At 38.5% G+C, this 27,291-nt stretch overlaps 2 protein-coding genes across 8 annotated transcripts in view; one reads left to right on the top strand and one right to left on the bottom strand.

The window, feature by feature from the left end:
• The window catches only part of ct (homeobox protein, cut), a 137,579-nt gene extending 124,322 nt beyond the window's left edge, over positions 1–13,257 (top strand). For 3 of the 7 annotated variants that reach the window (XM_067351917.1, XM_067351918.1, XM_067351916.1), the window contains 4 exons: positions 4,803–5,151; positions 5,802–6,462; positions 6,544–6,817; positions 7,105–13,257. In XM_067351917.1, coding sequence (XP_067208018.1) covers positions 4,803–5,151; positions 5,802–6,462; positions 6,544–6,817; positions 7,105–8,795 — 2,975 coding nt within the window. In that variant the 3' untranslated portion in view covers positions 8,796–13,257. The remainder of the gene's footprint in view (positions 1–4,802; positions 5,152–5,801; positions 6,463–6,543; positions 6,818–7,104) is intronic. The other 4 variants (XM_067351920.1, XM_067351919.1, XM_067351922.1 and 1 more) reach the window with 3 other exon arrangements.
• A 2,104-nt stretch (positions 13,258–15,361) lies between these two features.
• LOC105676617 (ubiquitin-conjugating enzyme E2 G1) lies at positions 15,362–18,119 on the bottom strand. The gene is made up of 4 exons (XM_012374659.2): positions 17,961–18,119; positions 15,928–16,307; positions 15,713–15,835; positions 15,362–15,631 (listed from the first exon to the last, which is right to left on the bottom strand). Exons 1-3 carry the CDS (start codon positions 18,004–18,006, stop codon positions 15,755–15,757), a joined length of 507 nt encoding a protein of 168 aa, XP_012230082.1. The 5' UTR covers positions 18,007–18,119; the 3' UTR covers positions 15,362–15,631; positions 15,713–15,754.
• Positions 18,120–27,291: the final 9,172 nt, after the last annotated feature.

Genomic DNA, 27,291 nt, shown 5'->3' with positions numbered 1-27,291 from the left:
ATTGTAAAAACTCTGTAAATTATCGTCCGCAAAACATCACGTGATATTCCTCAATCCTTCTTACACTTGTACTTATTTACGAGCGCAGTATTTTTCGCGAAAATGTTTGTAGAAATTTACGCGCGCGTCTGTAACGCTGACAATGAATTTGCTCGCGTGTAGTTCAGGGTGAGATGATTTGGATCCAGTTAACGTCGCCAGAGTCCTCGGGTTCCGGTGGCCTAAATCACGGCGCGTTATATAAATTACGTAGATATCTCTCAGTCAGAGTCGCTTAAGGGGAGATGCAAAAATCGCGCATTCGTAGAAGCTGCTAATCCTACGACAAACATATCTGGATCTTGGCCCACTATTCAGCGCGGCACGTCCGAGCGGTTTATTATTGCTCGCGGAGCGCTGCAACACAATCGATCTAAGCGCGCACCAAGAGCAACGCACAGCGAGATTACCGTAATAAACATAGTTGGTCTAGTTCCAAGTCAGTTTATTGCAGAATTTTGTTTCCTGCAGCGGTGAACGCGCGCGCCGAATTCTCGCCGGAGACTTCACACAGAACGGCGACCATCGTGGATGAAAATCATGGTGGCGATGATTTGCAGCGAGAAACATTATGGGCTATACTTATGACCACATAACTACGATTTGTATGCGAGTGACGGGACATTTATGCTTTTATATAACTGATATAATTATCGTATTTTACGGGGAGCACGATTATAGACAGATTTTCCGTTATAGTTGCGTCTATAATTATCAATGCTATAATTATCAATTAAAACTCGATTAGTAAAAGTACATATATATAGAAAGCATAACCAAACCGGTGTCAGAAAAAGTGTTCTCTCGGCGACTGCGGATATAAAAGTATCTCATCTCTAGTACGTTGACCCGATTCGAAAGAGATAACATTATCAAAGTGCGACAGTGATTTCAAAACTCGTGGCAGTCTTCGCAAGCAGCAGTGTATCATCTGTGAACTCACATATATAGAATATTAAATGAAAATTACGCGACTGGTGAGATTCACACAGGTCATTAAAAGACCAGCGCTGATTGTCGGTCTGCCCGTTTACAGATCTTTATATTGTAGTGCTCATAGGAAAGTTATTTATCGATCGTTCTTGCGAACTTAGATAAAACTTTTTCAGGCTGCTTTTAATCGCATAACTCCAAGGTAAACTTTTACCTCGACTTAAGAGACACGAATTATCTTGTGCATAAAATTTTTACACTATTATATCTCCTACTGCTTGCATATATTATTATATCTCTTACATAATAAAACTTATGCAGCGCTATAAAAGAAGTGTCTTTAAGTTGCCGTTTTATTTGATATGCTTATACTACATTGAAAAGTGGTTTCTTCTAAATCACACTAGAGTAGTTTCTAACGAGAACGGAGCTGATTTAGATTTAATTTGCAAGAGAATCGTTTTTAATCTTAAACGCACGCGTCCGATTCTGTTTTAATTGCTGGACGCTGGAGAAAAATTGGCACAACCATGTTTTACTGTGATTGCGTATCAATAAAACAAGCTGTAAACAACGAGGTGTACAATGGAATTATAAAATGTATTTATATCTACGGCGTTATTTGAGTATCGTATAACAGAAAATTCGCAATGTTTTCCCCTCGAACGAACGTGCCAACTTTGCGAGAAAACTCAAGCTAATGCGAAGAGCATTATGCATTAGTTTCCACATACACGCGCACTTTCCACAAATCTGCGATCGCGAGTCGCGACGCGTAGCGTTCGGAAGCGTCGCAATCCGTAACCCGCGCTCGCTCGCTCCCGCAACAATCGGGTGAATTTCTTAAGTTATTTCACCGTTACTGACGAACTCCCACGAAATCGTTCCAGATTTTGTAATCAGGCCCATTGTCGGCATCTCTCCCTCGTATCGCACCGCGCTTTGCGCGCCCGTGTGTACGCGGGTCGCGTCGCGTGCAACTGCATGCGCCGGGACAATTTTACGGCGCGAATATAATTGCCGGTGGTGCGCTACGGTTTCCTTTCCGGCGAAACACGCGCGAGTACGCGTACGCGAACATTTCCTTCTCTCGCGCCCATTGTGTGCCGCGCGCGGCCGCGATTGTTCTCTCTTTCGTCGATTCCCCGTAACCGGTCTTTGATGCCGCGACGCGATCGGGACGCACGCCGACCGTGACGTTTCGCCATCCGCAGGTGTGACGAAGGTGCCAGCGAGCGGGCGCGCAATCGCTGAGAAAAGTATGGATTTAGTGCGCAAAGCTCGTAACAATGCGCGACGTGCCGCGACGTTGCGTAAGCGGCCGGGCCATTTTCCAAGCGACTTATCCCGCCATCGTGATTTTTCAAATCGTGGGAAATCACTGCACGTATGAACGATCGAAATAACGACGAGATGAAAATCTCTTATCATTTTTTAGTATCAAGATTATACAATATGCGTTCACGCCGTATTTTCCAGAACAGTAATTTTAGCCGGCTTTCCGCCTCTAACATAACGTCATTCTTTAAAGCTCGTGATGTAACGCTCCGAAATATAATTTCATCAAATTTGCTGGCACCTAGCATACGCATAATACATCCGCACTCGGCGCGAAACACAAGGCGAGCGCCTAAAAAGTGGCACACGCAGGTTGATTCGCGATTGAGCAAACCTGTGGAAAAATGTTTCTTAATTGAGAGAAACATTGTGAACTCGCAGCGATATTATTCATTGTGCGAGCTGATGAAAGTGCCTGCGGATATATATGATAAGTAAATAATTGCGCTCACGTTGCACGCGCTGCAAAGTATCGCTCGCGATCGTATTCGTCCGATAATATTTATTGTTCGACTACTTATTCTAGATTTTCTATGAGAAAGTTGCGAGAGAATGTCGGTGCGCGAACGTATAATCAGCCAAGGCACAGTTTCATACACGATGCGCATAAGGTTTCTCACGTGGTGCCGTCCAAGTATCCGCGGAAAGGAAGATGCTAGTGATGCAAGTGACCCATCTTCCACCGTCAATTTCCAACGAGACTAAAATACACTGTCGTGTGACAGCATTTGATTTGCATGAGAGAGCGGCATAATAAAATCAAATAAAAAAATGGAAAGAAATTCGAAAAACGGCATGTCAAAATTGACATCTTTAGTAATAATTGCGCGGCAATTTTGAAATATCAGCGAATTGTAAGGAAAAATTTGTTTGCTTTGATATTTTCGGAATTGATCAAACTCCGCATGATACTATTTTCACGAACGATTTAAAATATTGTCACCGAAATTCGAAGGATATATTCCGTTCGATAACGACGACGTTGATTTTGTAAACCAAACCGCAGATAATTTTACCCACCGAAAAAGGCGCGTGTAGTGACCTCATTTTTCTTATCTCGGTATACCGGTAAACACTATTCCGTACACGTAATCATTATATATGCTTCTTCGAATTCGGCGATAATTATTTCCAGCTATGTTTGTCAGAAGATTATTTCATACCAATTATTTTCATATTTACAGAGTTTATCTTCTAAATATTTATCAATATATAAATAGCTATTATCATATCGCAATAAAGTCTTATATTTTGGAAAAAACTTTGAAGCGTAGTCGCGCGGGTATAAATTTATTGCGAGAAATTCAAACGTTGCGACAAATGTGCGACTGTCATTCTTTTTTTTTCTATATTCCGTATTTCATTCACACCTGTTTGGATCCACCCATCCGATCGTAAAATGTGTGCGCGCACGTTTGGCGCGGATGTTATTTTACGCGGCGAGCCTGCCGATTTCCTTACACAGAAACTGATGTAATCATCCATCAGCGTTAAAGCGTATAATAAGGCGGTATTGCGAGAGAAGTTAAGCTTCTTCGGAGGACCGATACTAATACGGAAAGGCGACGAAAAAGAGACATTATTCTTCAGTTAACCCGGGACTTGCCACACGCGCGATAGATACGATTGCTTACAGTACTGACAGTAATCGTACCTACACAGCGAACGATACAAAGTAATGGTGCAAAACCGTAGTTGCATTAGCTTGCGGATCGCGTCTAGCAAGAATTATTTCGCAATCGTGGAAATCGCATCAAGTGGTTTCCATGATTGCACATTCAAGTAAGAAACGTCGTATCTTGATGGATAGGATGGCCCAAAGATTATTTTTTCCACGAGATTAAAACACGCGTGCGATTCCTCGTCGCGCATCAAGTCGCTTTTCCTCCCGCCGTCGCTCGCGAGAGCAATCAAAGACATGATCGATGGTTCGCTCGTCTGAATCTTTCAGCTGATTGGTCAATTAGACGGGAAACACGTAGGAGGACTACACTCCTGCCGACGTGCAGGGGAAAGACCGCAAGGGAGAGGGTCCAGAAGAGGATATTTTAATTATCGTCGTTGAGTATACTTCGCCTTCGGGTTCAGCACGCAGTTATCGATTGCGCGCGATATTAATTGCTTACAAGCATAAAATCATCCTCCAAATATGACTCGCTCCTATGTAGCTCGCTTTCACCCTCCGGAGAAACATTCTTCGCTTAATGGAAGTGAATGTATGAAATGTCTGAAATATCAATTTGAGATTTTGCAACAATTTATATTGGGTTAATTTTCATACGAATCGCACGATTGCGTAACAAGGTATTAGATGAATAACATCACTTCTCGAGAGACAGAGCGACGATTTTAATCGAAGGAAAAGGCGTTGAACAAACGCGTCGAGAATTCTTTGTGTTTTTAGTTTAGTTTATTTCTATATATTTTAGTTTATACTTTTAAGACCACACAAACTGAGTAAGAATACACCACAAGTTGTGCTTCACCCGTAGAGTATGTTTCAGGCAAGGAGCAGGGAATGCCAGCGTTCGCACGTGGACCACAGGATGGTGGTCCGCCGGAAATAAGTGACGAAAGATTGGCGCATATACTCTCGGAGACGGGCCATATGCAAATGCGGGGTGAGCACGAGGTGTCGAACGACGCCGACAGCAAGAGTCCGAGTAGAATCGGTTGCCCGAGTCCGTTCAACAAAGACAGACTGGACAGCCAAAACAGGAGACTGAAGAAGTACGAAAACGACGACATTCCCCAGGAGAAGGTAGTGAGGATTTATCAGGAGGAACTGGCCAAGCTGATGGGCAGGAGGGTGGAGGATCTCCGCCCGCGAGAGTTCCCTAGGTAAGATTACAATTGTGACGTGGATTTGCTTACCGAAGTTTACGTCACAGCTCAGGCGAGTGACACGCGATCTCCGTCAATGTACGATGAAGACCGAACGGATGACACACGGCTGAATTAATACGTTATATTTGCTCAGATGCTATGACACGAAATGTCAGGAATAAATCGGCGTTTCGTGATGAGAAATCTTTATTTTGACGCCAACACACAGCTTGCCGTGTTACTTAAATCGAATATCAAAATGCTCTAGACATCGCGCATTTAGATATTTCTTGTATAATTAAAAAAAAAGATTTTCCAATACGATTGGTCTAATTTACAGTTGATTTGCTAGTTTAGAGGCTTGCGCAATGATTTCTAAAGGAAATTTCAGTTGGCAATCACAAGTCTTCTTCAAAATATCTCATTTTTTTTCCGAATTTTATCGGTCGTCGCAATAAACAATATCGATCAGCGTTCAATATGATCTGAGCCTGTCTGTTTCTCCGGTATTTAATACATCTGTTCGCAGTCGAACTAAATTATTATATTTTCTTTTAAATTTTACCTATCCTACTGCATATATACTGTCATATAGTGTTTACGTACAACTGCGTCATCGCGATTGATTATTATTGAGGACAGCACGCGACCTCGATTGACCGTAGTGCGATCTTTCCACATTTTTTCAGTGGCGCTCAAGGTGGTCTTCAAGGCATCGAACGCACCCAGGAAGACATCCGAATGGCATTGGATGCCTATCACCGTGAACTTCAAAAGTTGAATGCCGCGCCGGGTCAGAATTCTTCGATGACCGGATTGCCGGGACTGCCTGGACTTCCAGGCCTGCTGGCGTTGCAGCAACAAGCTCTTCAGCAACATCATTTGGCCGCGAACGGCGGCGGCGGTGTTCAGGACTTGAGTTTAGGCAAAGTGGATCCGCGCAATAAAATGATAAACGGCGTGTCGGAAGAGGAGAAAGAGAAGATGGAGGAGGCGATGAGACATGCCGGAAGTGCGTTCTCTCTGGTGAGGCCGAAACAGGAATCGACAGGGCCGCAGTCGACGCCCGGCGGTTCCAGCGCAAGTTCGCCGCTCGGCAATTCCATACTTCCTCCCGCGATGACACCCAACGAGGAATTTTCCGGCGCGGCGGCAGCCAGTCCTCTACAGAGGATGGCCTCCATCACGAACAGTCTGATAAGTCAACCGTCCACGCCAACTCACCACTCGGCCAATCAAAGGCCGCTGAAAGCCGTGCTTCCTCCGATCACGCAGCAACAGTTCGATCTTTACAATAATCTCAACACCGAAGACATCGTCAAGAGGGTAAGTATCGATCGATCGATTCAAGTTTTGTACAATTTATTATTTGTCTAATCTTACCTAACATTCATTTGTAATGTGCAGGTGAAAGAACAGCTGTCTCAGTATTCAATTTCACAACGGCTATTCGGTGAATCAGTATTGGGTCTGTCTCAGGGATCGGTATCAGACCTCCTCGCTCGCCCTAAACCATGGCATATGCTGACCCAGAAGGGTCGCGAGCCCTTCATTCGAATGAAGATGTTCCTCGAGGATGACAACGCGGTTCACAAACTGGTAGCCAGCCAGTACAAAATCGCTCCGGAGAAGCTAATGAGGACCGGCGGCTACGGCGGCCTGCCTCGTAAGTTTAACTCAGGTCAATATAGATGTTTTGTTACTTTATTATCAACGTAGTTCGGGAGCTCTGGTATGTCTGTCGAGCACGACGTCACGATGGATCTTGTTACGATTTTATAAAGCGGTTTTGTAAACGAGCATGAAATTTTCGCTACTTCTTTGTTATAAATTGAGAGTTGTAGTGACACGATCTTGAATAGAAAGAAATAAAAAAAAGAATTGCGTTCTGACGTTCGTAGATGAGCTTTCGGACTATCAAATTTTGATTACACTGAATTTTCTTAACCGAGTTTTTCACTTTTACAGCGTGCGGAACACCCATGAAACCTATGCCGCCAACGAAACTCGTCCAAGAACAACTTCAAAATGCGGCGAAAGCACAAGCCGCCGCCGCTCAAGCGGCCGCGCAAGCGGCAGCGCAACAGCATCAGCAGGAGAATCAGATGCAACTCGGTCCGCCTCAACAAAGCCCTCAGCTTCCTCAGCATCCACAGCCGCCGCCGCCGATGATGTTGACTCCGCCCGGACCCCATCATCCTCATACTCAGCTCAGCATGCAGGAACTGCAGAAGAAACAGCAGCAACAGCAACAGCAAATGTCATTGCACTCGCCGCATCATCAAATGGCACCGTCGCCTCTTCGAAGTCTCCATCCGCATATTTCACCGAGCGTGTACGAAATGGCTGCGCTTACGCAGGATCTCGACACACAGACAATTACTACGAAGATCAAGGAAGCGTTATTGGCGAACAATATCGGCCAGAAGATCTTCGGTGAAGCGGTTCTTGGCCTGTCGCAGGGTTCCGTCAGTGAATTGCTGAGTAAACCGAAACCGTGGCATATGCTAAGCATAAAAGGCCGCGAGCCATTCATCAGGATGCAGCTTTGGCTGTCAGACGCGCACAACGTCGATCGATTGCAGGCGTTGAAGAACGAGCGACGGGAGGCGAACAAGAGACGACGCAGCAGCGGTCCCGGTCACGACAACAGTTCCGACACATCAAGCAACGACACTGCCGAGTTTTATCACGCGGCATCGCCCGGTCCGGGACCCACCACCGGAAAGAAGCAGCGCGTTCTCTTTTCGGAGGAGCAGAAAGAAGCTCTTAGACTCGCTTTCGCCCTGGATCCGTATCCCAACGTAGCCACCATCGAGTTCCTCGCTGGTGAACTCGCCCTATCCTCAAGAACGATAACGAACTGGTTTCACAATCATCGAATGAGACTGAAGCAACAGACGCCGCATGGCCAACCGGAACCGCAATCGCCGCGAGAACCCGGCCAGCCGTTTGATCCTGTCCAATTCAGATTACTATTGAACCAAAGACTGCTGGAAATCCAAAAGGAGAGACTGGGTCTAGGAAACGTACCCTTACCTTACTCTCCGTACTTTAATCCCAACTTGGCGGCCCTCGTAGGTAATGCGCTGAAAGAACAATGCTCCGGTCTCGATCTCTCGATGAACTCCCTGAAGAGAGAGCCAAATCAAGAATTCGAGGATGAGGATGTCGAGGACGCGATGAGTAATCTCGGTAGCGAGGACTCGGAGGGCTCGGCCGGTAGTATAAAGAGAGAACCGACAGAAACGCCGTCGGCACCCGCGACGGTCAGGTCTAATAGAAGAAAACCCGCGGCACCGCAATGGGTGAATCCGGAATGGCAAGAACCGGCGAGAGCGGGCGACGAGGTGATTATCAACGGCGTCTGCGTGATGCAGACGGATGATTACGGCGTGAAGAGAGAGGCCGAAGAGACTATAAGAGTCGAGCCGACTCCGGTGCAGGATCGATATGAAGAGGACGCTCAAAGTGACGTCTCATCCGTATCCGGCAATAACGGCGCCGATCGGGATAGTCCGCTACCCAGTCCAAAGTCCGGTCAGAATAGTCCAGCGACGTCGCTCAGACCGCCGTCGGCGCAACAGACGCAACAGTCTACGGAAGAAAGTCCGAAGGACGTAGTGAAGCACGAGCCGGAGGAAACGTGGGACTACTAGGACAATTCGGAATTCCGTAGGATTACTCGCGAGCTCAGTGTTTCTCCTTCGGATTATGTGGAAAGAACGCAAGCGAGATTTCCAACATGTCCCCAGGGTCGCATTGTTGAGATATGCCAAAACGACGCTTTGTAAGAAAAGACGTTCCACGAGGATCACCGGTCGTAGTTAAGTTTTAAACGAAGAAAACCAGTTATAGGACTCGATCGTGCGAGTCCTGCCTACCACGAGGGCATTATCATAGAGAGGCAAACGCGAAGTACTAAGGACGTTCTTGGACGAGGAAAAAAAAAAAAAAAAAAAACCAGAGGATGTCTTGGTCGACGGACGAGCGCTAGGCGAGAGCTAAACGAACAAAACGATCAAAACTGAAACGGAGCTCAATCAAAAGGACTCACATTGTGACGTTTTCTACGCGGCAAGTGGTACGAGATTAGTGTCGGTGCGCGCGGATCAACGGCAAAATCGTATCATTTAGAAGACTGTGAAGTACAACGGGGCCGACTGTGAGACGACGGGTTCTCGTTGCAATTCGCTCGAAATTCAAGAGAATCCTGGCTGCTTTCGTTTTCGGATGACATCTCCCTTCGGTGATGGATGATGGGGTGATGGGGTATCGTTCCAGAGAGAGAGGAAGGGAGACGAGTGGACTAGATAAATGCACGGAAAACGGAGGCGGTTCGGATTCGCCACAGTGCAATCTCCCAGTAAACTAATTGTTAGATCGAATTATTATTAATTTTTAACGAAAATTGCGCGCGACGAAATGGCCGATTAATAATTATTGCATAATTGTGATTCATGTTATTGTTTATACTTGCCTCCCTATCCCCGATAGTGATTAAGCTGTTAATGTTACATACTTCTCTCTCTCCAGTTGCGTACCTTTTTATCTCTTTCGGTTAAGAGTCGACGTTTCCTTTTCCTCCTTTTTTTCCTATTTCTTGCTTATCCGTCTATTTATAAAACTGCGAGGAAAATGATCACTTAAGACCGTTACCAATGTTATATTATCACTGCTATTATAATTATTAATATTATTAATATTATTAATATTATTATATAATTATCATTATTAAATATTCTCAGTTGTCAAGCACTGTCATCGATGATTACTATTTTTACGTTGATATGTTGAACGGCGTGAATGTAAAATACCAAAAAAGAAAAGTAAATTTATTTGTTTTACGAGATAATTATTTAAACTTCCTTTTTCTATATTTGTTGGGAACTATTAGCTGCGCTAAAACAATTGGTGATGAATGTTTTTGACGATTATTATTTAATATTATTTTTATTATTATTAAATATTGTATTATTAGGTTTATGTTATTATTGGTATCATTATTATTGTCATTATTATATCAGTAATCATTATTTTATTACTATTAGAATCATTGTCACAACAACAATGTGGCTTCTAAAGCCAATGTGATAGAGCTTATAATTGCGACGATACGTAGAAGAAAAGAGCGTGCGGGCGAAAGACGAACGGACACGCGGACTTCATTGAACGAAGCAAGCGAGAGATTGCGCGAGCCTAAATTGGCGAAAGTGCGATTTCTGGCGTATGTAAATATCTGTACAAAGGAAAAGAGCGGAAGAAACTTCGTAATACAAACACAAAAAACTACATACTATACATAACACACACATACACATACACACACGACATATACATGATCTTGTATATTTACTTATTTACCACACTTAACTATCTAATAGCATACGAATATATCCACGCAGACTAACAGCGATACATATTTGAGCGACTGCACGTTGAATTTTCATTTGTCGCAATCAGCGTTGCACGTCTTCTGAATAAGCTCGCGTAATCAGCTGCGAGCGATGAGATAAAAAAAAAGAAAAGAAAATTGAAGTCACCGGTTTGCTTGTTGCGATCCGTGAAAATGCAGCGTTCGCGCTATTATAAACGGCGTCAAGAGAGAACACATATATAATTATGAGAATTTGCCGTAAATTATTGATGCCTAGAAGAGAAAAATGTGCAGAAGACACTTCGAGGCGATTCACAGCGAGACATTACGAGCGAAAGGACGAGCGAATGGGAGAACGCGTGCGTGCATGATCAACTTCATAAGAGAGAGAGAAAGAGAGACAGTCCTCGAATTATTACGAATCAAACTAGTATTTACCAGAATAAATTTTAATCTTCAATTAAATTCTAGTCCGCAGTTAAAAATAAAAAAAAAGAAGAAAGATAACAGACGCGAATGATATTGTATGAGGCAAAGAGATAGGAGGAGTTCGTGCGAGACGATCGCTTCAGAAGGGCATTGCTAAACAAAAGACCAGTGATCAATCGATTCTTTTTCCCCGCCTTCCACCTCCTCTTAACCCCCCCGATTCTTTTTTTTAAGTTTTTCACGAATCGTCACGGAACGACGGAAGTCGATCGGATCGGAATATCGAATGTGTACATATTGCTATATTGGTGCGATTACAACTCGTAACTTAAATGACGCCTATGATTCCGCCTGTCGACGAGTGATCTGAATACTCATCGAGTAGTCTATAATAGTCGACGAGAATATGAACAATCGCGACAGACGAGATCACGGCAAACATCTCCGTACTTCGTCGATATCGGATGATGTATCGATGGGATTGCGACGGAAAAAAAAGCTCTGGACAAGTTACGGTGAAGCAGGGAGAAAGACGGAGAACAAACATACGATCTCAAATCTTCGATTACCAAACTAAATTATTTTTGATCGAGTGTTAGTTTAATATTCATCCTTTTCGATTATCTCACGATTGAGTTAATTATACGACTGACGCCAATCGCGAATCCGTGGATAATCACCGATTCTCATCGACATCGGAGATCAAACGAGCGCTCGTTTTTTAAGAATCTATTACAGATAGAACAATAGCGACTCGTGTTGATGAGATAATCAGATTTTAATCGCAATCGGCGGCCAAAATGCTGACGGATAAACGATTTATTATATATATATAATATATTTATATGTATATATGTATATATATATATATATATATATATATATATATATATATGTATATATATATATACATTCACAATTATGATTGTTTCTCTGTTCTTCATTTGCGGCGAACAAGCGTAAGCGCATAGATTCTTTGTAGATACAGGATAGCCGGTAGATAGCCGATAGCTTTAATTATTTAAACGGTACAACTTTTATGTCGAGGGCAAAGATCGACGACCGTCTAGGATATACGACGAACATGTAATATAACGTAACGATACACAAGTGCGTAATTGCGTGCGAATATACGAGCTGTTAGCGTTATCAACAACGGCGGGAAGGAGGGAAATCATATCGTAAACCTAATAATGAATATTTTACAACAAAAGATAATTGTAGATAGACATTCAAAAGCTGTTGAGGCCCCCTGGACGAAGAAGTAATGCGCGCGTGCACCGAAATGCGCGCGCGCTGGCATACGATCAAAAAAAAAAGAAGAATAAACGAACCACGAAGGACACTGTCATCCAGTAGTGAAAATAATGTATTTAAAAAAAACAAGAAGGTTTACCTAAAGTAATAGTCTATTGATTTGTATTTCATTTCGAACTGTATTATAGCTTAAAGAATATCCTGTACATTGCATAAACACACGAGCACTATTGTTTTAAATTGTACGTTTATGATTATTATACGAAGATAAAAAAGAAATAAATAAGGTATACAAAATATTGAAGATATATGAGAGATTTATTGACGATCTAGCTTAAGGGTCTTTAATATCTCCTTTACGCACGGCGCGTTGTACGAATAAATTATAATATCCACATCTTCCAATAAAAATTTCAAAACTAGAGCGATTTATTGCTAAATAATAAGTTAATTACCGCTATGGAGACATTGAGAGCATGTGCTGATCTTCTTGCTTTTATTTTCTAGCTTCGAAACACTCTTCTTGCCACATTTCGAATTTCGGCTACCGTCTTAATTAATTTTCTCTGCATGTTTTACGGTCGTCACGTGTAACTTCCGCAATTGACAAACAAATATAGATATCGCATCTATTTTCACGAAGATAGAATATTTTGTAACATTTTTAGTTACGTAGCATATAAAATGACAATTTAAAGAGCAAAAAGTGATGGCTCATCTATCTCTTTTTTCCACAAGTTACATAATTCCGTAATTCAATATTGATAAAATGCAATAAGCGTATAAAATATAATATAATGCAAAGCACTCGATGTCTCGAACGTTTTTAAATAATTACGCTGATTATTCTTGTTACTCTTGTTTTGTATAGATAAATCTTCTTGCATCCTTATTGATTTCAAATTCATAGTAGTTGTTATATATAAATATGCAATAATACAATTCAACCACGAGATAAATGGAAGATTATCTTCATTGTATATACGCGCGTATCATTATATTATTCATATCAATGTCTCCTTTCAAGAATTTCTAAATTAAAAAGCCTGTATTAAATATTACGTTGCTAATTATTATAATAACCCATCTTCTCCTCTTTTCCGTATGAACTTTGCTTTTATAGAGCTTGTAAATTGCAACCTTTTTCGAGCGCAAGTAAAGTGGCTAAAATAATTAACAATTTTTTAATTGATTAAAACAGATATTTTTAGTTCCAACATGTTATATGTATATGAAAAAAGGATAAGAAAAAGTTAGTAGATATATAATTTTTATATTTTTAATTTATTACATATATTATCCAATCAAAAAATAATTAAACACAATAATATTCTGCGTAGCAGATTTTAGAGAAACAAAAACTTAAAAATAATGCCTGAAGTGTATTATATTATATTACGGTGCTAATTTTAAATAAACTTTTATTTTTTTATTGTAATGTTTTATTGTAGCGGCATCTTGGAGCTGAATAAAGAAGCGGATGGTTCTGCAACATCGCATATGCATTGCGCACACGACTTGCAACTGGTTACCTTCAATTGCAAATATAACTTTTATGTATATCTGTGATAAAAGTATTTGAACATTCCTATTTCATATTTGATATGTACAAATATTGATTGTATGTCTTCGGTCAAAAGAATATGTATCTCACAAGTTTCTTCTTTTAAAAATCATTACTAACTCTATACGCAAAAATATTTATAAATTTATATCTCTCAAAAAATACACATAAATCTGTTCAAAATACTTTAAATTGACAATTCAAAAAGTATTCAGTGCCACTGTTAAGATAAGTACTTTTAATTGTTAAACAAAATCGTTTTATTGCCTCTGTACTTTCAAGATATTTTCATTAACTAGAAGTATATAAATGTCTCACTGCACAATATATAAGTTCAGTTCATCATCTTTTATCTAAATTGTATCCATTATTTAAATTGTTAAACATAAAAATACAACCAAAAAAAAAAAAGATATAAACCCAGTAAGCAAAATGTTAGCTGCTAATATTGCTAACATTTGGCTATCTGAGAAGTTAATAATAATAAATTAATAAGATAAAGTTTAAGTATATACAATATATAAAAATTTGCAGACAATAGATAAAATACTATTCTCACTATTATTAATAATATTATCACGAAAATTTGCATTCATTGTTTGCTGTCCAAACAATAGAAAAAAATTTGTTATTTAATAAATATTTTTATGTATGTAGTTATAAGAGTTATACGAGTTATGTTTCTAATGAGTGATAGAAATAAAATGTGATGCTATAGAAATCCACACATTTGCTTGTTGTCATGCATTCCGATAAAAAAAAATGTAATGTGATAAATAATGCATTAATGAAATGGATGAGAAAAGAGCAGGTGTAATGTAATGCAGACGTTGTTTCAATATTTGAAGATTTAATTGACAATACGAAATAATCTATAACTAGATGAAAGAATTATTCAAATTGCAACTGAAATCTTAATTTAACTCGAACGAATTTGCTAAGAGGAAAGAATTATTTAAATTTCAACTTAATTGTAATAAAGAACCGCAAGTTTACTTTATAAGGAAAGCTCCGCGTACTCTGCACACAAGTGATACAGTTCAAGATTGAGTATCTCATAGCATGTACATGTATGTTACGTTACGAACACTAACTGTAATTATTGGTATATTAACAATAATATTATCATTATTATCACTTGAATTAGAATTATTCATTATTTTGGCAACTTACGGTTCAATGGAAATTCAATATATATTTTTACATCGCCGTGTATGTGTACGGCTTTAATCGACATTCTCATCGTGGTGTCATTAATTCATATGCAGTCCATTCTCCGTGGCTATCGTTTTACACAGTTGTGGCATGTGTCCCGTCTTTTGACTTTATAAAAATTTATTTATACATTGTATATATTTACGAAAGTAAGAAAATACGAAACGACACTAAGGAGTTATTATTCAGAGATAAACGTAAACATATTATTTTAAATTACAAGGTTCGGTCCAAAGGGGGTTGGGGTCATTCTTGAGCATAGGAATGAAGGGGGGCGGGGCGGGGCGGGGCGGGGGATAAGGGAGAGTTAAGTTTATAATAACTATTAATATTAAGGTAGTAATCATACAGAGATGACTTTTTGCATCATGTATACGTGTAAATTAATTTTCTTTAGCTGTTTATTATGTAAAAGGTGAATTGTGTGTGTATCTTTTTTATGTACTCCGTTTCGATGGATCTGGATCATATGTTGGTGGTGGTGGTTTAATAAACATGATAGAGCTGCGTGAGTTTTTCTTTCGCGTTCACACACACTCTGTCTTCCTCTCGCTGCACAAGGATGGGTCAGGCTTATTCCGCGTTTAGTGGCACTGTTGTCCGTTAGCTTTATGCTGAGCATCGGTTTCTTTCTTACAGTGCTTACGGCTTCCCTGTATAATAACAATCGAAACAAGACTTAATATTATTTACAATCGTGAATAACACATTAGCGATTTTTCATATCAACTCACCAGAATTAAATAAGTCTTTCCATTTGAATATTTGTTCATCCCCTACAAACACTCCTCTTGGCTTTTTCTCACGCACCTCGCCACCTTTCGTTTAAATTCCGTATAACTTTCTCTCCACTCTTTCTGCAGTAAGAAATAAAAGAAATATCATGACAAAAAAGAAAAAAAGTGACAACGTGACAAATATTTTTGGACATACATAAATAAATACTTACGGCGGCATCCACGTTAGCAGGACTTTCATCATTAGGATCTGCGAGCATGCTAATAACACTTATCAAGATAGTCTCGACTGTGTGAACTGGTAACCACCGCTCAGATGCTTTTTCATATCCCCATTTGTCATCACCAGGTTCGTGCAATATCGATATACACACATCTCCATTTTTATCAATATTTGGATGCCATATTTCCGTTATAAATTTCATTCTTGGTGGCCTAAGTGGATATTCTTTTGGGAATTGTAAATGTGCTTTGAAAAAACCACCTTCGTATAATGTATCCGGAGGTCCAATAATAAGTACCTCCCACCGATATATGTCATTGTCGTCGATAAGCCCTGCAGAAAACCCTTCTACTGGGTTTTTATTTAATTCTGTAAAAGAGAAAGAATAATTAGCTTGTGCTTGTGCAAAACATGTTTTGTCTGGAGCACTTAACAATGAAGACGTATCTGAAAATACACAGTCGTTATAATACAAAACAAAATATTCGTATAGAGATAAGCAAGGTAATGAGATATAAGATAATAGTAACAAATATATAGCAATTGTAAATTGCACAGTACTCCAAAATATTTTTAATGTGAGGAAAAGAAAAAAAAGTTTAATCAACAACTAAAGTTTTATACCAAAGATTTAAATTACAATAAAAAAGCACTTTTGTTGCAAAAGTCAAAATTAATTCCTTAAATGCTCCGTATATTTCTTATTATCTCAATGATATTTGATATAATCTATTCATGAGTGAAATAGGATACGACAAAAGCACAGTGTTTTCACGTCTCGATGAATAGTCAAGACTTGTCATGAAACACAGAAATAATTGTAATAGCAAACACAGACAATAGTAGCACTGAAAGAAGTATCAAAGCGTCTAAGTTGTGTTTCTTATCGCGCACTGTAATACATAAAAAATAGCAGCAACATCATTATACATGCAATATGTGCGTTCGTGCCAAATACGACACGTCGATCGGCCAGCAGCGCATACTCTCGTCTCAAGACGCGCGATGTGCAGGTTAGGATTCGCTTGTGCGAAATAATCGCCACACGCCCGCACAGGAGACGTGCGGTGAGTCAGCGCGACGTACTTCGCGCGAAGGAGACGAAACACGAGGTTACTGACGCGACGGCGATCTCTCTTTCTCTCGCGCTCGCGGTGCGACTCTGTCGTGCGTCGCACAAAGAGAAGCGAACTCCGAAGCATTTTTCGTGGCGTCGATCTCGACTGGAACAGGGGAGCATGGCCCGAAGGCGGCTGACCTTCGATGGTCGTTGCACGGCGCGCTTTTGCTCGCTCACTCTCTCTCTTTCTCTCCTTTCATCTTTTTCTCACACTCTCTCCGGCTCTCTCGCTCGCTCTCGCATCTCGTCCCCGCGTGCACTGTCTCTCATTTTATTTTTTTATTTCTTTTTCTGTCGCTTCCTCGCTCGATACGTTTTTTTTCTTCGCTGTGGAGAAAAAACGTGCGCAACGGCGGTGACGCGCGTATGCTATAAATAACAAGGCTTGCAATTATTTTCGGGCATGAGGCGAGAGCAGCCTTCGTCCTCGACGTCGACGTCGACGTCGTCGTCGTCGTCATCGTCGCCGTTGTCGCGCGAGGAACATCGCGCACGAGGAACCGGCTCGTCGGCGACGGGGAAGAGCAGGGTCAGATTCGAGATCGCGGCGTGTCGCGGACGATGAAGACAACATTACGCCGCCGCTTAGGTTAACGTTATTCACGGCGCAGCACACACAAGTCTCCGCGGGAGAGCCGTATTGATTTTCACGCCCCGTATTTGTGCGCACGGCCACGGTGAACCGGCGAGAACGACAAATGGAACGAGCGAGCCCGCGAGCCCATGGCACAACGATTTCCGACGAGGACGAAAGCGAGATCGTCGAGGGCGACGTCGAGCCTGCGAGGCACGACGGCGACGAGTCCTTCGAGAGCGCGAGGCACACAGCTCCGATTCTTCGCTCAGCCGCGATTCACGCTCCATTAGATGCACTTAACACTCATACCACGCTCACATTGTACCTGCTAATTGTTTTCGTAACAGCAGCGCGGACTGTGGTTCTGACATTAATAAAAGTTCAGTTAAATAAGACTAAGACTGAAAACAATCACTTTTGCTTGACTGGAAAGATGGCTAGGTACGTCACGGAAGCGGTGACTACGCATGCGCCATTGCCTAAACATATGTTCTTCCGTCTCGAGCTCTGCGCCGGTCTGATGCAGTGCGCTGCAGTGCTGCAGTGCACGGCAGACGTTCGAGGCTCCAAGTAGAACGGACGAATTTTCAATTGTAAGTAAGGTAGATCACTAACTTTCCACGTTAGCGACGGAGGATAATATAATTATTCTAATACAGAATGTCCATGTGATTAGAACTTATCCGTTTGAAACGAAAAGCTACCATCTCAGAGAATAACACCTTTATTGCAACATCACAAAATTTATTACAGCCGTTTTTATATAGCAAACATAGAAGAAATCTCATTTGCGATAAAACTCTCATTTATCGTTTCACTTTTCTTGTCAATGGAAAGTTAACATTGCGATGTTTATCAAGAATGGATTTTCTGTGTTATGCGTTTTGCAGATGAATATCGCTAGATAGAATATTTATTTAATCTATAAATAATGTTTATATTTAGATTGCAGAGAAATCCAATTCTATTAAAGGTTTCCATTGAAAGTTTTTTGAGATATTGATATTAATCTGTAAATATCTGAGTTGAATTTATTGAATATTTTTAAACTTTTATACTTTTATGTTTGTATAATGCTATATACTTATAAAATAAAATAATGTTTCTTTTTTAATTTTATTTATTTAAATTTACATATTGAATGTCGATTAAATTTATTAGTTTCGTGTTTTAATTTACTTAAGATATTTTTTTCAATAATGGAACAAACATATTTTGTGAAACTCAGTCTATAATGAACGATGAAGATACTTATGCGTCTTTAGTTTCTTCACGTAAATGTAAGAAAAACTTATTCCGATAAAAAAAAGGGTAAAGGAGAGAAATGATAGAGGACCGACAGTTATGTATCTTTGCCTTCTCGGCAATTTCGCACGGTTACATTTGAGATTTATGGCTCGATTTCGATTCCATTTCGCGCCGCGGTTTGTTTACTTATTGGCATCCAGAATATGTGCACGAGCTGATGTTACATTCAGGTTTGTATTGCTTCGATGTTATCACCGAGATTTATCTATTGTGCTATTGAGACGAGACGGTGAAATGGAGATGATTACGCGATGCGAAATTCAGACGAATGTCATAAATTAACGTTGGACTTAAATATTCAGAAATATAATAACTTATATACTTTTTGATACTTTTCTGCTATGACAAAATAATACTTAATAATATTGAATGGAATAAAATAATTTTTGTTATTATTTTTTAACTCAGCATTTTTAAGTCTATGTATACTAATTATTTTATTTGCATTACATTTGCTTACAATTATTGAAATTGTCTGTTTACCTTAAATAGTAATTTAATTGACCATATATCTTTTAAATCAATCACATACATACATACGCTATCGTTACACAGTATCTTTCATTGACAAGAACATTTTTATTACTATTATCGTTATCTTTTATTATTAGTTACTTCAGCCAATATTAATATTTATCGCATGATTATGCTTCGTACCGAATTGTACAGAATTACGGCAATAAAAAATACAAATTATTGATTTCTCGTGTCATCTCGTGTCATCAATAAGTTGGGCTGATAAGAGAGAGTTCGGTACATATTGACTTCATAAATTTAGTATTGTTCGTATTGCTTGTTGTAATCGCAAGATCCATTGTCAAAAGATATCTCTTTTGTATCAAGATGAATTTTATTAAAATTTTAACCAATACAACGAGCAATATTGAAAATGTAATAAAACTTATGATCTTTAAGTCTTTAGTTAAGCGATTGATGATCAAGGTAAATCTATTTCCTAAACCTTTTTTTCAAATTTTGAATAAAATGAAGATAAAATTCAAAATTTATAATTCTACCTTTGATTTATAGCATATTTATAACACTTGTTAGTAATATCGAATTGGCAATAAATTATGTAAATGGAACAAATAAAGATTAACGATTAAACACAGATCGTTGCATCGGCGCATAACATTGCCAAAAATCAAAGCGCTAATTAATCCACTCTTATGTAAAGCATAAAAATTAAATAAATTTTATCCAAATAATTTTATTTATAATTGCATATCAATATAAATTATTTTGAAAAATAAAAATTATTGAAAATCAGCATTCTCAAAAAAAAATATTTGTGCTACTGACAAATGCATATATGTATAAATAGATCCTAAAATATGATGATATGTTGCGTGCAATAAAAACTCATTAAAATTTGTGATAAGTCTTTTTTATTATCTCCTATAATAGGATACATTGCTTGACAAATGATTATACAGACGTACAATACCCAGCAAATCGTTCGCTTTGTATTTTACAATTTCGTCGGCCAACACTCTGCACTTTGTTCGTCCACACAATTATTTACAGAATATTAATAAGACTTTAGTCTCGGTATACAACATTAATCCGAGAGGATAGTATGTCCGCCGTGCATGCGCCTATATTGTATATCTGGCATCTTAATTTGCTGTATCTCAGATATTTCTTAAAAAGAATTGGTTCTTTTAAAAAAATTCCGTAACTCGGTAAAAATTGTGCGTTATTTATAGCGTCATAAAGCGTCAAGATGGAAATTTTAAATTTCATTCCGGATGCTTGTGTATCTTGTAGAAACGCATGATCGTCGGAAAAAATGAGTTCATAAACGAACCTCGGAAAACTTTAACTATGATTAATTCGCGGACACAGCAGGTCGCTATAAGCGTATAGAAAACTTTGTTTTGATCGACGATGCGCGCAAAGTTTAAAGAATCAGACATTTATTAAGACTTTTTCCGCTTGAGCGAAGAATTATGTGAGATGGTTCATGAGCAGAGCATGGGAATGATTACTGTCGCTTCGTTACTTAGTAAACGTCTTATATTTCTCTCTTCCAAAATATAACAATGTAATTTAAAAATTATAAAACTATTCATTCATTTAAAGTGCTTTGTAATTATATATCATTATTAATTCTCTAAAAAAATAATACAATTATTTATTATATCATATATTTAGACAAACTTAATTACGCTTCTTCCTTCCCTGATGCTCTCTTCATTAAAAATAAAAATATGTCTTATATAAAGTTTTTTATTACATATATCTTTAACATAAAACAACAAGAATAAAAATATTCTCTAAGTGTTAACTATAAAACAACATTTCTGTCATGCAATAACTGAATCAACGCTTATTAAATTCGTAAATATTCCTTTATCTATTATAATATTTAATTCTTTCAACACTGGCGAAATTAAAAGCGAGCGATGTCAAACAATATTACAATTATAGAAAATTGCTCAAGTTACATTGTTGTTGCTCAATAACAAGATCTAACAGGACTTTCCACATTCACATCTATTATATTCTAGGACAATATCGTATTTACAATCGTGAGCCTCTTCTCAGTGAAAGCGATCGAGCCATATTTAATAATGAATACGACTCTAGTAATTGGACTTGACATTCTAACAGTAAATACTAATTATAATGTTATCATACAGTTAGTGTGTTAATGCTATGTACAAGTAATATCTCATTAATATCGTCGATATTTGTATCGATATATTTGCTTTATGAACGAAAGCCTGGTTCAATCTCTCCGTCGAAATGACCATCGGAATTGAGTGCGATTGGGTAACTTCAAATCGACGAATTAAAGATACTTACAACAATGTTTACTTGTGCGTACCTTATAAAATAATGGTGCAATTAAACAAATAAAAAACAAAGGAAATTCACTTTATATTTTACTTTATCTTGACAGTAATTTACGTAAAATAATTATCGATTTATTTTTATGAGATAGGAAAGTATGTGAGAAATATGGATTAATAATCGCATTTAACATCGATATCTGTGCTAAAATATTACAATAACGATGCACGGCACAATTTCGTATAAGACTTGCGATATAGAAGGACGGCAGAAGCAAATCTCGTTAATTCGTTAATTACGAAATTGACGTCAAGATATTGTTGCAACTTAGGTATTTATAAATGAGAATTCTCTTCTGAGACATTCCTTCCGAGATTTCCACCACTGCAATTTCTCTTCGACATTCGCTTCAGCAGTAACGACAATGATTCCTCATCCGGACAGCAAACATTTATCTACTTAATGTTTGCTTTAAATCAAAGTATACAAATAATTGTTTTATTTCGATCAAACTATTAGTAAATAATCTTTTACTAGAGACGTCTGAGCTACGACGAAAACTTGATGACACAAGATGAAGATCGATAAATAAAAAGCAAGCATTCAAATATTATTAACTTCGTGTAAAGTGAGTTTGCTTTGATTTAGCAAACTCCGCTCAAGTTCTTTGAAATGATAGCAGCTGGTAGTAGCAAGAACATTAATTGCCCTCGGTAAAAGCGCAATTGCCTATTAAGAGACACAGATTCGACTTTCTGAAGTTTTCGATAACTCGATTCGCAAGTTGATTCGAGCGTGGAATAAATACGCAAGGCGGCAGCAAAAAACTATTAATTCCATTAAATCGGCTGCTGGAAGGTCGGGCTGGCTTTGCCGTCCTTTTCTTTCTCTTTTTTTTTTCCAAAGCCGAAACGCAGTGATGAGACTGAATCCCGTGGCGTTTGACTTTCATTGGATATTTCTCGTGCAAAATTGTCGCGCTAAAGTTTCGTGTCGACCGTCGAGAGCTTTGAACTCGGTTATATTTCCCCGGAGTACGACAGAGGAAACCGGAACGTAAGGGCGAAAGATGAGGAAGTACGTTGGAAAGAAAATCCTGTGAAAGGAGAGAAGTCGGTCTGGACTTTCACCGCACTGGGACGGCGTCCTAGGCTTATATATTGACGGCCTTATATATTGATGTGAAAAAAACCATGATATATTTTAACATAGTAATGATGCTAATCCAAAAACATAACACTTTCACTCACACTTGCGAGCTAATATATTTCCGTCGCGCATTAAAAAATAACAGAACACAATTAATAAGAAAGTTGAAGAATGTACATTTTTGGTCCTTTTCTTATAAAAATGTAATTAAAAAATTCTCGAAAACAGTATATATGGAATACCATACAATATAAAACTGTAAAATTGACAATTGTTACGTTAATTAATATTAATTAAAAAATTGTAAAAGATAGAAAATTGAATGTAGATCTTCCTTAATTTTAAAAATTTTGTCATCTGCAACAGCAAGCTGATGATACGATATGATTTATTTCCTTGATGTAACCAAATTCACTTATACTTAACGAATTCAATATCCGCAGTGAAAAGTTACATCAAACTTTAATTCGCTTCACAAGTTCACTTCGTAAATGGGTCTATTATCTCGAGAGAAAACTTTGTTGAAAGAATTAAAAGCGATCTGAAATAACACCCAGGCCAAAGAGAAATCTTTTAAAAGTACCATACAAGAGCATCGATTAATAAAACTTTGAAAATAATATGCAGAGTATCGAACGCGCGCGATCTCTTTCGTATTCTCCTGCGCGCTACCCTATCTTTAACTTAAAAATGCGACAGCCAACTTTTAAGCACTCTCCTCGGCATTTGCAATCGCGACACGCCGGCGGTTATTGCACGATTCCTCGCGTACGCGGGGACGTATGGAAAGTTGTAAATAGATTCTCGCAACAAATCGCCGTAGCGCCAGCTTGGAGCAAGCGCCCGCTCCGGTTCGAACTCGAGGGTGAGGAAGTTTGTACGGGCGGGCAGGTTGGATCGATGGCTGGATGGCCTGGTACGAGCACCAAAGTAAAGTTTGTCTTGGCTGCCGGCCACGACCCTCCATCGAATCACCAACGGAGTGATAACGATAACTCTAGCAACTGCTCAAGCCAGTATCGATTGTCATTAGACACCGTACGAAATTCTCCCGCCTGCACGGTTGGGCCTTACAGCCTTTTCAGCGATTCGCCCGGCGTTTTTAATATTCGGATGATGTATGCACGACCGCTTGTGAGTGAAGAGACGGCCGACAAAATCCCTTACACCGTATGATATGTTACAAGAAACAGAAGAGGGGCACTTTATTTTAAATCGCTAAAGGATCATTTTTGTTCCTCGGCGGGGCAGGCTTTACGCCGATATTGGCGCAATTTTTCCTTCATATTGCCAAAGAAAATTGATCCTACGTAAGAACATACGAATTAAATTTAACATACATTTTATTTTCTAAATTTTATTTCGATATTGGATCAACTCATATATCACTCATCCGTAAAGATATGTAAAGAATATTTAACACGGCAACATAAGTATAGCACGCTTATAATATTAATAGCCACAAAAATTGCCCCTACACAGCAGAAATAATCATTTATAGCTAATTCACAGTTATGCTTTGTTTATGCATTTCTCATCGTAGACTATTCAAGTATCAATATGAAAGAACGGGGATAGTCATTCTAAACGCAACATTCTTAGGGATTAATGCCTATCCATAAATATCTTAATTATTGTTCTTGAGCACAGAATTTGATTTCATTCATTTGATTCTAGCGTCCAGCTGATGGTAGTATAACAAATAACACGTCACTAATCATTATTATTACAATATTACAAGATTTGCTGCAATTATCGTTGAACAAGTGATTGTTTCTTGATTCACCGAATAAAAATTACAACAAAATATTTCGTAGATTCTTTTCGCGTGTCAATAATTGTTTACTTCACTTTAGATAATAACTTAACGCCGTTTGGGAAACGGTGATCTTCGTTCAACGATAATTGGATTACTATCTTCGCAGGTGGCAGTGTGATTGAAATTACAGTTGGGTTCGCGAAGAAAAATGACAGATTGATCGATAAAACGAATACGCGCGCGAGTAATCGAAATATCTTTCGATCTATCCTGAGCTGAACGCAAGAATCGACAGCTTAATTATATTACAGTCAAGAACGCGTTTATTTAAGTACGGAAATATAAAAAATCCTTACAAGTCCCTATCTAAGTAGGCGTAGAAACATTAAGTTGGTATCCGTCCGCAAGGCAGGACGTCCTCGAAATCTCATTGAATATTAAGCGGGTGAGGCCATACTTACTTGAATCCGCGGGAACATCTAGATTGATTTCGCCCGCTTGCCAAGGAATTGATGTCAAGCACAGATCCGGCATTATCGGAAATTAATTTCAACAGAAATTCCGTAAAAGTTCCCTTGTGCGTGATTTATTGCGGAATTATGGTACTATTATTCAAAGATATGTTAATATTCGCCCTGAAGACCACTGCCGGACACTGTTTTATTATGAATCAGATTTTCACTAAAGTGGATCATGAAAAGGAATGATAAAGATGCGGCCGTAACAATTACATCGATCTTTCAGGGAAAATTTGGCAAATTTTCAGTACGTATGCTCTTGGTATTCAGTGATGCATACATGTTACTTATATTAACGTAGAATTAATTACACAATTTTGTTTCAGTACTTTGCTCCATGTTTCAGAACTATTAATTCTTTCAAATTACCGTTTTTTTTCTTAAAAGCATTATTTATATCGAAGAAATATAAATTTTTCAATCGACTTCAGGGCTTTCTTAGGAAGCAGCACCGGTACGTGACACGAATAAAGAAGATAGGGAAATAAAAGAGAGTTTCAACATTTCCGTGCACGAACAGCATACCAGCCACGAATGAAATGCACCATTGCCTCTTGGGAAATTATTTTATGCCGGTCATTTGCTCTACTCATTTTATCGACGACGTAAACGTAATTTCCTGTCGTTAATGCCGGTGTGCGGACGCCCAAGTCATAATGAAGAATTACTCATGGCTTCAGTTCCTAGGATTTTATTCTTTTCGTGATTTCTTTAATTAATCCGAATTATTTCAAACTACACGAGATGATGTATTTACGAGCGGAAAGTTTGGACAACGGATCAGTTTTTCGGAAACTAGGCATCATAATTAAATATGTAATTCGTGAATTTAATCAACATAAAATAGCATTTTGGCAACGGTATTTGCATCCTTTGGGCACGCGACATCTTGTTTTTATGTAAAAGCGGTAACTTCATACGTATGTAGTAATATCCAGCGAACATTTATTAAGAACACTTCCAGATTAGTCTGGCAACGTCTGCCGGAAGTTCAAGAAATTCCTACGACATTTGAGAGACACTTTGTCTATCCCAGTGCCATCTTACTTAGCACTTACAATAACACTATTACAGTATCAAACATGATATAATTATGAAAGTACTACTTTTCAGTTAAACGCAATCACTCTTACACAAAGAAAGTATTAATGGCTGTACGTTCTATTTTTATTTTGTTCTACTTACAACCGTGATATAAATTTCGCGATGTAAACTTTTAGAGAAAAAAAAACATAAACTTAAGAACTTTCATTTTCATGTCAATTTTAGCTATTATGAATAATATAATGTGTATTTTGCTATTATAAATGTATAATGTTATGTGCATATAATGAATATATAATATTTATGTGCATGTTAACGACGCAAACAACTGTCGGGGATAATTATTTATTCTTTAATAAATATTCCGGTAATCAAAATAAATAATTAAAATTCTATTAAAATGTAATTGTGTCGACAATGTAAATATGACTTTAAAGTATGGTTATCGCGTGTAAGCGAAAATGAGATTATCTTATTGTGTCGATTTCAAAGAGGATGTCCTACTTGCGTCCGTGGTTCAAGCATTTATCATTTTGGAATTTTTCGAGTGTGTCCTAGATAGCGTATTGTATACGTTCATTTATGCTCATTGGCATCATTATTAATAAAGGCGTGTTGATGATTCCATCATTAATTATTGAATCTAGATATGTAAAGTAATCCATAAAAAAATTACTTCACAAAAAATAATTAAATTTAAGCTAAATAATTTTAATAAAGTTGGATGAAAATGATTTTCTACCTGAAAAACTACCAAAAATCGTATTCTTTACATTTCTAACTAAAAAAACACACAAAGCATCGTTATTTTTCGCGTTCATTAATCGTATTTTAATTATAACTCAACATTAATGATAAATTCAACAAAAACGCCTTTTCATTGTCGCGATCTGGCAACACCGTTTAGCATATACAACATGTTACATATACCTATTCCATCTGCTTACGATCCGTAAAAATGCTGTCGGTTGATCTCCAATTGATCGACTCCACCCGCTGGACTGTCAATCTCGGGAAATACGCCGTGGTTTCACATTTCCGTATTTTCCTCGGCCTCTTCGTCGACCTTGGGCAGCATA

Source organism: Linepithema humile, chromosome 3 (assembly GCF_040581485.1).
Source record: "Linepithema humile isolate Giens D197 chromosome 3, Lhum_UNIL_v1.0, whole genome shotgun sequence".
In the NCBI taxonomy this organism is placed as follows: domain Eukaryota; kingdom Metazoa; phylum Arthropoda; class Insecta; order Hymenoptera; family Formicidae; genus Linepithema; species Linepithema humile.
Note: the sequence above shows the minus strand (reverse complement) of the source record. Positions and strands in the feature narration are given on the sequence as shown.

Coding starts and splice junctions, on each gene's coding strand:
- LOC105676617 (XM_012374659.2), bottom strand. CDS start 18,006: ATGTCAGAACCACAGTCCGCGCTGCTGTTACGAAAACAATTAGCAG. Junction 16,308..17,960: donor GTTACGAAAACAATTAGCAG/GTACAATGTGAG, acceptor TCTCTTTTACAG/AATTAAATAAAAACCCAGTA. Junction 15,836..15,927: donor CTGCTAACGTGGATGCCGCC/GTAAGTATTTAT, acceptor TTCTTACTGCAG/AAAGAGTGGAGAGAAAGTTA.